At 43.1% G+C, this 13948-nt stretch overlaps 1 protein-coding gene across 1 annotated transcript; it reads left to right on the forward strand.

The window, feature by feature from the left end:
* Positions 1–58: 58 nt before the first annotated feature.
* LOC125528780 lies at positions 59–10063 on the forward strand. The gene is made up of 6 exons (XM_048693219.1): positions 59–145; positions 890–988; positions 7876–8508; positions 8622–8744; positions 8875–8991; positions 9077–10063. Exons 2-6 carry the CDS (start codon positions 905–907, stop codon positions 9647–9649), a joined length of 1530 nt encoding a protein of 509 aa, XP_048549176.1. The 5' UTR covers positions 59–145; positions 890–904; the 3' UTR covers positions 9650–10063.
* Positions 10064–13948: the final 3885 nt, after the last annotated feature.

The following is a 13948-nucleotide window of genomic DNA, read 5'->3' on the forward strand; positions in this document are numbered from 1 at the left end:
CCTCGCCCGCGCGTCGCCGCGCGTCCTCCACGAGCGGGGGAGCGGTCGAGGCAGCGGCTTTGCGCCTACGCTGTTCCTGTCACGAAGGGGGCCGTCTCGTTTCCACCCTGGCACCGCAAGAGGAGGAAATACAGCAAGATCTAGGGTTTAATTACCTCTGACTTCTCGTGCGATTTGTTGCTCTTTTTGGTACAAAGCTGCGATTAATTTCACCGAAATCTGGCAATCGGTTGTTGAGATCTCGATTTTTTGGTGGATCCAGTGTTTGACATTAGCAGGAAGTTGCAAGTGCATTAGTGGAAAGTTGAAAGTGTTCTGTTGAATTTTGGTGCATACTGTTTTATTGAGAAATTGGGTCCCGGATCTCTGGAAATCTGCTAAAACATTGCTGGAAATTAGCATGATAAGTTTGCTAAAATGTTTTTTTCTTCTGGAAGTTCATCCTAAGTTTCTGAAACTTCACGTAATTTAATTTGAAGTACAGTTTCGTTTATTTTGTCTGAAATCTCGTGGCGTACAGTTCAGACTTGTTGAAAGGTGGTGTGAATTCTTATAAAAGTTGATTTAAACCTCTGTTTGTGGCAAGTTCTTCTTTTTGTCCTTGTTTCAGTTTTGAGAGCCAGCACAAGTCGGCATAATGTCTGAAATGGAAATCTGACAGCTCAATGTGGCTGTTGGAAAGGAACGGCTGGCTTTCTCCTGAGCAGTGACCCGTAGCTAGAAAACTTGCTAATGAGTAATTAGATGTTTGGTGATCTCAGCCCATGAGTAATCAGATTCCAAACAATGCATGTTTTGGGCAAAATTCCCATGAATCTTCGTTATGGCAGGAATATAATACATACTTAATATAGTCTTGTTTCCTGAACTCCTTTATTTCTTGAAACAGAGGGCGCAACACAAGATGGTGCATCTAAGATTTACTGGTGCGTCCGATAGTCGCTCAAGCAGATCACGAGAGACTATAGGTGATGTGATACATGGCAAGGTATGCTCTGTGTGTTATTCAGCCCTAGGACATAAGTTTACGATCGCTTTAGAATATATATACATGTTCAACTGGTGTTTATGCAAACATTCTTTTGCATGTGAAACATTTCCTGTATTTGTACAATGATGGGTACTTTATGTGGAATTTTACATGATACATGAATAAACTGAATTCATCATTGGTGGGAGAGTTAGGCTGAGTAACAACAAGTGGTTTTAGTTCGATTGGGAAGCGTATTACTACTTTACTAGTGAGCACAGAAGCCACACAAATGATTGTGTGCTGCTTTTTCTTAATCGTTCACTTTTAAAATGGGTAGGGCCTTCTTTCTAAAAAAATCCTTGGTGAAAACGGGATGCTAATTGTGAAATTTCGGGAACCACTTTTGTACTATTCCTTTTTTTCTTCGCTTTTCTGATTATTTTGCAGTCTCAGAAAATTGTTTCGAGATGTTCCCAAAATTTGGAGATATACTTAAAGAAAGCAGCGATTGACTTTTTTTGGGGGAAGAGCTTTTAAAAAGATATGAGACGTATTTTTGGATATTTGCTAATCATTTTCGAGCAAAAATTCACACATCTTCCCACACACCAGTTTCTGAAAGTCTAGATCTACTGTTTCATGCTCAACAACAAAGAAATAGAAAAGATGCAACAGTCAACTACTGTTGGATATGCTTTTCAGAAATTATGTAGCGAGCTTTCAACATTTTCAGATTCACTTAAAAAAGGATGTACTTTCACAAAGTTGATGCATTTCAAGTATTTTTATGAGCTTTTAAAATCTTATGAAATGAGCTTCCAAAAGTTTGCTAACCAAGTTTTATTTAAAAGAGAGGCGATTGCCCAGCCTTAAGATGAGGCTCTTACAAGTGAACAACAAGTTCGAGTACGAGAGAAGCTAAAAAAGTCTCGATACAAGGCCGCAGGCCAGACATAGTGACACAGTGCATGCGAATACCGAGAAGAAGAACAAAGCGGTCACACTCGGACCTTCAACACCACCTCCAGCACGTGCGAGGCTTACTCCCTAGCCATTGTGGTTTCGTCATGAAGTGGCTCGAAGGACTTGGCACCTTGAGCGAATCCTACTGATAAAAAGATCAAGACGCTGTCAATCCCGTGAACGCCCCAAGAGTCTCCATAGCTACAACAACACGACATTTTTGTACACAAGATCACTCGAGTGTTTAAAAACGTGTCCCGCCATCAATGCTTTGTTGCGAGCCATCCATATGTTGAATAAGACGATGAAAGTCCGCAAATCCGGCAGGGTTCCACGAGCATCCCGTGGCATCCCGAATAACACTCCACATAAATCGAGCCACGATGCAGCGAAAAAGAATAAGGTTGCACGACTCATCGTTGCCGCACCACATACACTTTCCATTACCCGGACCATGTCGCCTAAGAACTTGGTCACGGCCGGGGATTTGATTCCAGCCACTTGCTAGAGGAAAATCTTGGCCTTAGCCAGAATCCTAGCCTTCCACAGCCCACACGCGCCCCACCTAGGTACTGCCTTAAATATCTCTCGGTATAGAGAGTCCGTGAAAAAAAAAACTGGACAGCTCAAGACGCGAAGATACCTCGTCCCTGTCCTGATTAATATGGACACTCTCCAAGTCGCGCCTAAGGCTTTGCCAATCCGTCGCTTCCATGTGGCCTAGAGATCACCTAAACCCTGGTTTCCAACAACTACCATCCTACATATCTGCCACCCTGGCGTCTGGGGCATCACTGACGGCGAAGAGCCTAGGGTATGATTCTCATAGAGGCATGTCCCTAATCCAAACATCCCACCAAAATTGGGCCAGTTGCCCATTGCCAACCTGAAATCTCGACCCCAACCCGAGAAGGTGTTGGACTTTCCCAACAGCTTCTGCAAATTGCGTCGGCTTCACATTTGCATTAATCTCAATCCCCTTGTTCGGAAGGTATTTATTCCTAAGTATCTGAAGCCAGAGGCCCCCTTGACCGGTTAATTTTCCATGCCCACTTTTCAATAAGACACCAATTCATTATCTTGGTGTTGATCACTCCCAAACCAAGTCTCAAAAAAATTAGTTTGCATCTTTCAACACACCATATTTTGAAAGGCATCTTGTTTTTGTCAGATGACACGAATGAAAAACTGCAGCTATCAGCCATTTACAAGCTAATGGGAAATATCTATTGTGCTTTCAAAAAATCATGATGTGTTTTTACATTTTTCGCTAGGACTTAGTTTGCGTCCTCTCATTAGTTTTTCTCTTCTTTAAAATACTCAAAAGACTTCTTTTTAATCAAAGCCCTATAGCATCTGCATCGTTGAGTTTAGACAAAGGCTAAAAGGGACAATTCACCTAACATCATAAGGTCAACTGGGAGGTACTAAGTAATGCTAAGCTTGTTGTTTCTTATTTTGTTGAATAAAAAATTGAAACAGAAGGCACCATCTTAACAAATGTGTATGTTGTGCTTAAGAGACGTGATTGAAAAATACACAAATATACATAATGTTTCCGCCATAGCTGGTTTTGTTGCAGATCAGACCTTGAGGTGAGGCTCGATTCATTGTTAGCCCGTGGTTAGCCCAATCTTTCGCAGCACTCTCCTACATACCAACAAGTAGCAGTTGCCAGATTTTAAATGGTGTTCGCAAATCCCCGAGGAAACAACACACTGACCCCTCGAAACGAAGGATTAACATGGACAAACCATATAGTGTCACCTTGTAATCTCACACTGTGGTAGAGGCTTTTTCATGGATTCTTCTAGAAACTTGGGAATTTTTACATAGCTTTCCCAGAACTGTATAAGAGGACTTTAACCCCCAAAACACTTGGTGTCTATTAATCAAATATAACCTGTCTTACATGGTACACACCTTGGCTGTTTATAGTGTACAGCCGACTTTCTAATCTTGACACACACGTTTTGACCGATAAGGTATTCTCGCGTACCAACATGGAAAGAAGCAATCTTATCTAAATATTCCGCTACTACTACTAAATGAAGCTATCAAGTAAAGCTTGGGCTCCATGCACCATCTTAATCTCACATGATAGGCGGCCTCCACCCAAAATTGCATAAAGAGAATGAGTTGAGAGAACCTCGTGTCAGTCTTGCAGTTCTTCTCTTTACCTATAAGAAAAATAAGCAATAACTCTAATCTTATTTTGATCACTTCTATTTGAACAAGCGATCCACATTTTCTAATGTCCACGTGAAGGTGTAGGAATAGGAGTTCTTTGTATCTCTTCCTTGATTCTTTCTTTGGAACAGAAAAAATCAAGCCTTCGTAAGTTTTCATGCAGCTGGATTCTGTCTCTTATAGTATTCTGCTATTTGCATGGAAGCCACATATGTTCAAAATTGGAAACTGGTTGTCCTTTGCGTATACGTCATGCACAAACGAAGTCTTCTTCACTCTAGCATGTTCGATGCACCACACAGCATGCATAGCCATCATAGCAGTCAGGACTTTGGCCTCCTCACCTCCATCACTAAACTATTTTTTTTGGCACATAAATAACTCTAATTTTGAGTTTATTGGGAGCACCCACAGCTTCAGTAAGTCCACTAGGGGACGCTATATCAGGTTGGGTATCGAAAAGAAATACATGGCATTTTTGTGCAACGAACCTTATTTTATTCATTTGGTCTACTCTTTGCAGCCCCCTTGCAGCTGACATTCTATACACAGTCAAAGTCAAACATTTTCAATAAAACTTTGGCTGTAAAAAACTAGGATTAGGTAATTGAAAACATATTAATATTTTTTGTCAACAGTGATCTAAAGTTAATGACGATTATACAGGATTTGCTTTTCTGTGCAGTGGAAAGCCCTTGGCCAGGTGGGTTATGCGTTTTTTGTGCAGTGGAAAGCCCTAGGCCAGGTGGTCAGCCCAACACAAATGAAAACATTACAGCTACCAAACCATTTTCTGCACAAGTTTTTGTGAAATATGTACTAAGCTTTCAAAAAAGGCAATGTATCGGGTGAAAACTGTTGTTCAGTGAAAATCTGGAAACTTTCCCTTCTAACCATCAGATCTAAAATGACTGTATTACATAAGAGGTGGGATACCCCTTAGCCACTTAAAACCCTTCACAAAACCCCCCTCACATGTCTTAATCTGGTTGTACAACTTCATCTCCTGCCTCCGATCCGCTCTAATCCCTGTCAAAACACATCACCGCCAGAGCTCAACAGGGACCCTGCTCTCGCGACGCCGAGCAATGAGCTTGAGCCCACCACTTTCCAGTCCTGCTTTTGGGGCTATGTCTTGATGCCCGGCCAACTCGCAGAATGGCAATTCTTGAAAGCGGCGATGGCTGGCGAGCAAGTGCTACATGGCGGGGGATTTCAAAACAATATGTGATCTTCCTTGCTGCACACGCCCTTGCTGGCTCGCTCTCTCGACTGCTTCCGAGGGACACCACAGCAGGCCCCTGCCCCCACATGCTGCAGACCATGAGACGGCTCAGGAACCCCTCTGCGGAAAACTAACTTAGTTGCTTTCTTTAATTAGTTGAGATCTGCACCTAGAGTTCATATCTCTGCTCAATTTCTCCCTTGTTTGCTACTTGTTGTAGAGTCAGTTCGGCAATGTGAGCTAATCGTGTCATGAATCTGATTTTTTTTACTGTGTATCATGATTCATGACATCAGAGTTCAGACTTCGGCCGTTTTATTAGAACCTAAGAAACCTCATTGGAATTAGACTCTATTTGCCTTTAAACTGACCTGCAAGTTCTTTTACTCAGGAGCTTGCAGTCGTAGCCCCTGATTTCCTTGAAACTGAAATTGATTGCAAGAAGCTCTCGAGGGTTCAGATTGATTGGAAGAAGCTGGCTCCCTGGGACAGATTTCAAACAAAGTATTATCTGCAACTCCGAGAGGCAATACTGCAATAGTGATCCAATCTCACTTCCAACCGTTCACCATTGTTGCAAAGTCCAAATCAGCTCCGCGCCTTGGCTGAGTCTCATGCCGGAGCTGCTGTGCGCAGAATCCATCCATTTTAGATCTGATGGTTAGGAGGGAAAGTTTCCAGATTTTCACTGAACAACCGTTTTCGCCCTTGCCTACAAAAAATCATGATGAGTTTTTAAATTTTTCGCTAGGACTTGGTTTGATTCCCTAACATTAGTTTCTCTCTTTAAATTACTCAAAAAGCCTTTCTTTTAATCAAAGCCCTATAGCATCCGCATTGTTGAGGTTAAACAAAGGCTAAAAGGGACAATTCACCTAGCATTGTAGGATCAATTGGGAGGTTCTAAGTAATGCTAAGCTTGCTGTTTCTTATTTTGTTAAATAAAAATGGAAACAAAAGGCACCATCTTAACACATGTGTACGTTGTGCTTAAAAGATGTGATTGAAAAAGACACAAAGATACATAATGTTTCCACCATTGCTGGTTATGATGCGGATCAGACCTTGAGGAGAGGCTCGATTCAATGTTAGCCCAATCTTTCGGGAACTCTCCTGATCTCCTCCATACTCACTAGTGGTTGCTAGATTTTAAATGGTCTTTGCAAATCCCCGAGGAAACAACACCCGACCCCTCGAATCGAAGGAATAACATGGACAGACCATATAGTGTCACCTTGTAATCTCACACCGCGGGAGAGGCTTATGCATGGATTCTGAAACTTGGGAATTTTTACATAGCTTTCCCGGAACTGTAGAAGAGGACTTTAACCCACAAACACATGGTGTCTATTAATCAAACATAACATGTCTTACATGGCACACACCTTGGCTGTTTATAGTTTACGGCCGACTTTCTAATCTTGACCCACACGTTTTGACCGATATGGAACTCTCACATACCAACATGGAAAGAAGCAATCTTATGTCTAATTTAAAGATTTTGCTACTACTACTAACTGAACCTAACAAGTAAAGCTTGGACTCCATGCGCCATCTTAATCCTCGTGCCAGTCTTGCAGTTCTTCTCTTTACCTAGAAGAGAAAGAAACATTAACTCTAAACTTATTTTTATCGCTTGCTATTTGAACAAGCCATGGACAGGGGTGTGTGAAGTTAGCTATCCATGTGCCAGAACCATGAGTTGGTTTCGAGATCTTATGGGTTTCAACTCTAGCCTGCCCCTATGAGTTGTTGTTGTTCCACATTTTCTGATGTCCACGTGAAGGTGTTGTTCTACATTTTCTGATGGCCACGTGAAGGTTTAGGAATAGGAATTCTTTGTATCTCTTCCTTGATTCTTTCTTCGGAACCGAACAAAACAAGCCTTCACAATTTTCCATGCAGCCGGACTCCACCTCTTATAGTCTTCTGCTATTATTTGCATGGAAGTCATGTATGTTCAAAATTGGACAATGGTTGTCCTGCGCACATACGTCCTGCACAAATGAAGTTTCTCCACTCTAGCATGTTCAATGCCCAACACAGCATTCATCGCCATTGTAGCAATCAGGACTTTGGCCTCCTCACCTCCATCACTATTTTTTGGGGCACATAAATATCTCTAATTTGAGTTTATTGGGAACACACGCAGCTTCAGTAAGTCCACTAGGGGACCCTATCAGGCTGGGCATCGAAAAAAAATACATGGCATTTTTGTGCAACGAACGTTATTGTATTCATTTTATCTTCTCTGTACGGCCCCCTTGCAGCTGCCATTCTAGACACAGTCAATGTCAAAACATTTTCAATAAGACTTTGGCTGCAACATCTAAAAAAACTAGGATTAGGTAACTGTAAACCGTATGAACATTTTTTTGTCAACGGTGATCTAAAGTCAGTGACGATTATACAAGATATGATTTTTTGTGCAGTGGAAAGCCCTAGGCCAGGTGGTTATGCCTTTTCTTTTTCTTTACTATAAGCTCTCTTTCTTTCTTAAAGAAAATTTCCCCCCTCCGTGCAGGCCATCACCACGAAGTTATCTCTTCCAAAAATCCGGACTATCATTAAGAAGTTGACTCCTAGACAGAGGGACTTGGTCAGGGCTCGCGGATTTGGAACAATGCTGGATATTAATTGCTCTCAGTTGCCAAGGGATTTGGGAGTTCGCCTAGCGATCTGGTTTGATTGTGACAGTCGAACTGTAAATGTTCCAAATGTTGGCAGCTTTGAGATAAACCCTTTCACAGTCCACCAGATTCTTGGCATACCGTTGGGTGGCCGGTTAATTGACAAGATAGCAACAAGTGAGGCCAGGAGGGTCATTGCTGAAGACACCGGAATACATTCTACTGGGCCTAGCATTTCACACTTGATGAAGTTATTGTCCGATGACCTCCCTGATGAGAAGTTCCTTAGAATCTTCATGCTCATTTTATTGTCAACCTTCCTGTGTCCAACCAGCCACTCCTGTGCGAGCCCAGACTATTTCAATGGCATTGTTGAGACTGATGATATCGCCAGCTATGACTGGTGCAGCTTTGCATTAGACTGGTTAGTGGAAAAGATCAGACAGTTTCAGATCTCCTTGTCCAAGCCAACCATGAAAGGTAAAGAGCAGTCTATCTCTCTTGGAGGATGCTTGATGATTCCTTTGGTGAGTTATTGCCGCTTACATAAATCTTCTATGTGCATTCTTTAATTTATTATCATTTCTTGAAGGTGGATGTTTTTCCTTGATATATGCTTTTTGTAATGGACATGGTGTAGGTAATGTTCTTTGATTATCTCGATCTAAAAGGAACAAAGATTCGCAACTGCATCCCACGGTTACCAGCTTGGGATGATAAAGCCATCAGCGCGTTTGACAATATAAATTTTGCACAACTAAAGGTTAGTTAAAACTCTCTGTATGTCTTTTTCCATCTCTTTTTTTCTTCTCTGTTTCCATGTTTCTCTATGCTTATCAGAATTTTTTGTCCTTTTTTACTCACCTTGCTCATTTTGGGTTTCCCTTTTTCAGTTCAAAGACATAACTAAAACATGTTTCATGGAAAAGCCATCATGTACTCCATCGTCTCATTCTTTGCCAAATGGAGTTGCTCAGTTCATCGACGGACTTATCCCATCTGATGATGATGTGAGTATATGGAGTATCTACTGTTTTCTAACAATGTGCTGTCTCTACTCTTTTCTAACAATGTGTCATGATTTTCATGTCTCAGTTCAGGGCAAAGATGAAGGAGATGTGCGCCGAATTTTACAAGACGTCAATGGATGCATGCCTTAATGCACTACAGCCTGTCCTTGCAAAGCAGATGTGCACAATGGTTGAAACTATTCAGAACCAGGTCAATAACAGAGCTTCATCATCTTCAGCACCACCAGTCAATGAACTCACCTGCAAGGACTGTAACTCACAGAAATGCACAATGCGGGATGGTGTATCCGCCACACCGCTCCAAACAGTTATAGATGCAGAGTTTCACAATCCTTCAGTGGGTCCAGCACTGGGTACGGTAGAGAGCACTGGTGGTGGTGATATATTTCATTACGACCCAACTGATGAAGATGTGGTTAATATCCTGCTGCAATTACGCCGCCATGGAGGATCTGTTATGGGGGATGCACCTTTTGGTGCCCTCGTTGCTGACCAACCTGTTGTTTTCATGTCAAGTGAGCAGGATTTTGGTACAGAGGATTCGCCGTCAGCTGCTACTGAAGTTGGGCACCCAGAAAGCAATCAAATTTCTGCCGCTGAATGCTCCAGGGCCTCCAAGAGGCACAAGGCACATTGACCTTGCTGTTTACATTGATTCTGAATCTGAGTCCTCCAGGCCCCTGAGAATTCAGAAAACCAGAAATTCAGCTTGCGGAGACAAATAGAAACGTCGGGCTGGTAATGATTTTGCGAACAGGTCCTAAAACCCCTAACCTCCCCAGGTTTCTGCATTGATACCAGAACGCATGAGAACTAATCCGGAATCCTGAACGATTTGATTGGGTGCGTTTGCAAAATTTGTACTGGAATTATCCTGCTCTGTTGCTAGCTGAAGCCTGACAATCAGAATGGCTGAAGTTATCTTGTCGTTCTAAAAGAGTGAAGTACTTGGTTTGGTGGACTATAGAAAATTTTGTTGGAAGTTGTATTCTCTCGGACTGCAATGCTATTCTGCCTGATGAATGTCGATCTGAACCCTGAAATGGCATGCTCTACTCATTCTGCTCTTGTGCTTCTTGTTACAGTTTTTTTTACATATCAGAGGTTAGAGGACTCTGATAATAACGTCACTTTTAGGAAGTTGTTAATCTCTCGACTTGATAGTACCATTTTTATCAGTATTGTCCCGTCCTCAGACATCACCAAGGAACTTTTTCCTTGTCTGCACCTTTCCCTGAAAATAAAAGAACTTCAGAAAACACATGCATAGATTTTTCCTAAAAAAAACAAGAGTCTTACTTGGTTTATATACATTGAGCATAATAGAAAGCTTCTTCGTCCGACTCGACTGTCACGGCAATTCGTGGCCATTTCTCTCAACTACCAAGTACTTCCTCTGTTCCGAATTACTTGTCGCAGATATGAGTGTATCTAGATGTATTTTAGTTCTAGATACATCCATTTGTACGACGAGTAATTTGGAACGGAGGGAGTATCAAGTACCACTAACCTCTCCTCATGTGCTACCAGTAGTAGTAAAGTACGTAATAGACAGGTCGACCAGGTGGTTAGACATACGAATACAGATTAAAGTGATGCATCTGCTTGCCCTTCTTCTCCCTCCCTTCACTTGGTCTCGATTCTCAAAAGCAGATCGATGAGAAACAAAAAACAAAAAAGGGAGAGAGGCAAGGCTCATCTCCACACCGACAAAAAGGCCAGTGTACTCCCTTCCAAATTACTCGTTATAGAAATAAATGTATTTAGAACTAAAATACATCCAGATACATCCATTTCTGCGACGAGTAATTCGGAATGGAGGGAATAGTAACGATGCTAACAATCTGCATTGCCTTCTGGGGATCCGATCAAATGCCAGGTCGTTTGTTAGTTAGTGAATATACTCTACTACTTACATCAAGCTAGTACTTCCTCCATTTCAAATTACTCATCGCATAAATGGATGTATCTAAAACTAAAATACATCTAGATATATTCATACCTGCGATAAGTAATCCGAAACGGAGGAAGTAGTAGATAGCAAAGCGCACGCGATGGACAGGATGAGACTTTGAGAAAGGATCCAGTGAGGGATGGGATCGATGCATGGTCCTGACAGGTGGGGACTACCGGCAGAAAGAACTTAACACTGGCCATGACACGTCGAGCTCATGATCACTGTCATGGGCTCACGGTTCACGAGCAAGATGAGAGCTCTCGCTCCCAGTTCTTGTTTACTCTGACTTTGCAGAAGCGCTGAATTCTATGGCTCCCTCTCTCCTCTTCTTCCAAGATCACCAGTATGATGCAGAGGCCGGAGGTTTTAACCTATTTTTTGGGGTTTATTTTGTGTGCAAATTGATAGCTAGAGCATAGAAATTAAACTCGTGCACTTGACTTCCAATGCGTAATTGATGGATTATAGATGGGCTTAGGCCCATATAAGACAATAATCTCTAGTTAATCTCTAAGGCCTATGTATGTGCACGGCAAGTGGTGAGAAGTGTGAAATTTTAGTACCATACTGCTACAACAAGAAGAGTGAGACCTCTTTATAAGGGTTGCTCCATCACTTACTATTGGGAGCTTGGAAATAGGAGCTGTACACGCGCGCTCCTCCTCCTCCGCCGCCCGCCTCGCCACGACGCGCGCGCACGCGCGCCGCAGATTGCGGGAATGAGCCGAGCCAAAGCTTATTTTAATGAGTCGCTTACGGAAGTGCAACTGTCCGAGACGTTGGACCGTGGGCTGTTCGCGGACTCAGTCGTGGGCCTGAGCCCAGGCCCATCTACCTGACGGCCTATATAAGAAGGCGCTGGCCAGTGGAGTGAACCCTAAATCAGTTCACTCACTCCCTCTCGCACAACCCTAGCTGTCATCTACTATTCCTCTCTTTGTGCTGCTTCCGGCGATCCCAACCCGACGACCGCGTGCATGGTTGGTCGGGAGAGCAGGTGCCTTCGGAACCCTGTCGTTCGAGATCCTGCCCGGGAGAAAGGCAATAAGGTTTTTGGGGAGCGTCTCGACGCGACTGCTCCCGATCCGTCCGCCTTTGCTTCCACTACTTCCCATGCATCGCACATGGCTGGCGACGAAGCCACCAAGAAGAAGGCCCCGGTCGATGCCGAGGCTGCTGCTTCCGCCGCCGCGTTGGCCTGGCCAACCGGAGGGTATGACTCGTTCATCCCCTATTTGCTCGTTTATGTGCTAGCCGTATATATGTTGTTCATATATGTTTCAGTTCTATGTACTGTACGTGCTCACATGTTTAGGTATCGATATGAGATGCATACCGTATTTGCCATGCTTACTGTTTACGCGTGGATTAGATTAGTCGGAAAAGTGCTAATATTTTCAACAATCCAAAAACCTTATTTTAGGCACTTTTCGACTCATGGCTTTGCCGCTACTCTGAAACCGGAAAAGTTTATTGGAACACATTTTAAGCGTTGGCAGACCAGGACCACCTTGTGGCTCACGGCAATGAACGTGTTCTGGGTTGGTGGTGTGTCTCCCACGATAACGATTACTCCTGAACAGGAGAATGCGTTTATGGAGGTAACCACCATCTTTGTGGGAGCCGTTCTTACTGTGATCGGAGACAAGCTGGTGGACGCATATCTCCATATGCGTGTTGCCAAAAAATTGTGGGATGCGCTCGAAGCGAAGTTCGACGCAACCTGCTGGCAGTGAGTTGTATGCCATGGAGCTCCATGATTACAGGATGGTTGATAACCATCCTGTATTGGACCAGGCTCATGAGATACAATGCATTGCTAAGGAGCTGGAGCTCCTGAAGTGTGAGTTACCGAACAAGTTTGTCGCGGGTTGCATTATTGCAAAACTCCCTCCTGGATGGAGGAACTTTGCTACTTCTCTCAAGCACTTGAGACGTGAATTCTTTGTTGAGGATGTCATCGGTCATCTAAGTGTTGAGCAGAACTCGAGATCAAAGGACTCACACGTGAAAGGGGCAGAGGGTTCTTCTAGCACCAATGTGGTGCAGAAGAACTTCCACAAGTTCAAGGGAAAGAACTCTGTCCAGCAGAATACTACCTTCAGGAAGAAGGGTAAGAAGAAAGACAAAAAGAGAGATGGCTGCTTTACTTGTGGTTCAGAGGAACATTGGGCAAACAAGTGCTCAAACAAGTACAAGAAGCCAGGACAGGACGCAAAGTCTTTCAATGTCACTCTGAGCAACAATGATGGGGCATCTGGGTTTGGTAATCTATTTACCGTACTTTCAGTTTGTCAGTCCACTGATTGGTGGGTTGACACTAGGGCCAATATTCATATGTGTGCTGATGTGTCTTTGTTTTCTTCTTACCAGGTCGCACGAGATTGTTCCGTCCTGATGGGGAACGTCGCGCATGCTTCTGTTCATGGTGTTGGCACGGTAGATCTAAAGTTTACTTCGGGAAAGATCGTGCAACTGAAGAACATGCAGAATGTACCCGCCATCAAGAAGAATCTCGTTAGGGGATCCCTTCTATGTAAAGAAGGGTTTAAGTTAGTATTTGAGTCTAACAAAGTAGTCGTATCTCGGTATGGACTATTTGTTGGAAAAGGGTATGATTGTGGTGGTTTGTTCCGCCTTTCCCTCGAGGATTTCTGTAATAAAGTCGTGAACCAAATTCATTCTAATGTGAACGAATGTGAGGTTTGGCATTCACGCCTTTGTCACATAAATTTTGGTTGTATGACGCGGCTAGCTAAGATGAATCTAATCCCGAGTTTCACTTTAGCCAAAGGCTCTAACTGCCATGCGTGTGTGCAAGCAAAGCAACCTCGTAAGCCTGACAAGCTTGCGAAGGAGAGACACCTGGCACCACTAGAGCTCATACATTTAGATCTCTCTGAGATGAATGGTGTGTTGACTAAAGGTGGAAAGAAATACTTCATGACTTTGATTGATGATTCCACTAGATTCTGTTAT

This window comes from Triticum urartu, unplaced genomic scaffold (genome assembly GCF_003073215.2).
Source record: "Triticum urartu cultivar G1812 unplaced genomic scaffold, Tu2.1 TuUngrouped_contig_5104, whole genome shotgun sequence".
NCBI classification, from domain to species: Eukaryota; Viridiplantae; Streptophyta; class Magnoliopsida; order Poales; family Poaceae; genus Triticum; species Triticum urartu.

Excerpts from the sequence above, each read along its gene's own strand:
- LOC125528780 (XM_048693219.1), top strand. The coding sequence starts at position 905 with ATGGTGCATCTAAGATTTACTGGTGCGTCCGATAGTCGCTCAAGCAGA. Across the intron at positions 989-7,875 it reads GTGATGTGATACATGGCAAG|GCCATCACCACGAAGTTATC; the intron begins GTATGCTCTGTG and ends CCCTCCGTGCAG. Across the intron at positions 8,509-8,621 it reads GATGCTTGATGATTCCTTTG|GTAATGTTCTTTGATTATCT; the intron begins GTGAGTTATTGC and ends GACATGGTGTAG.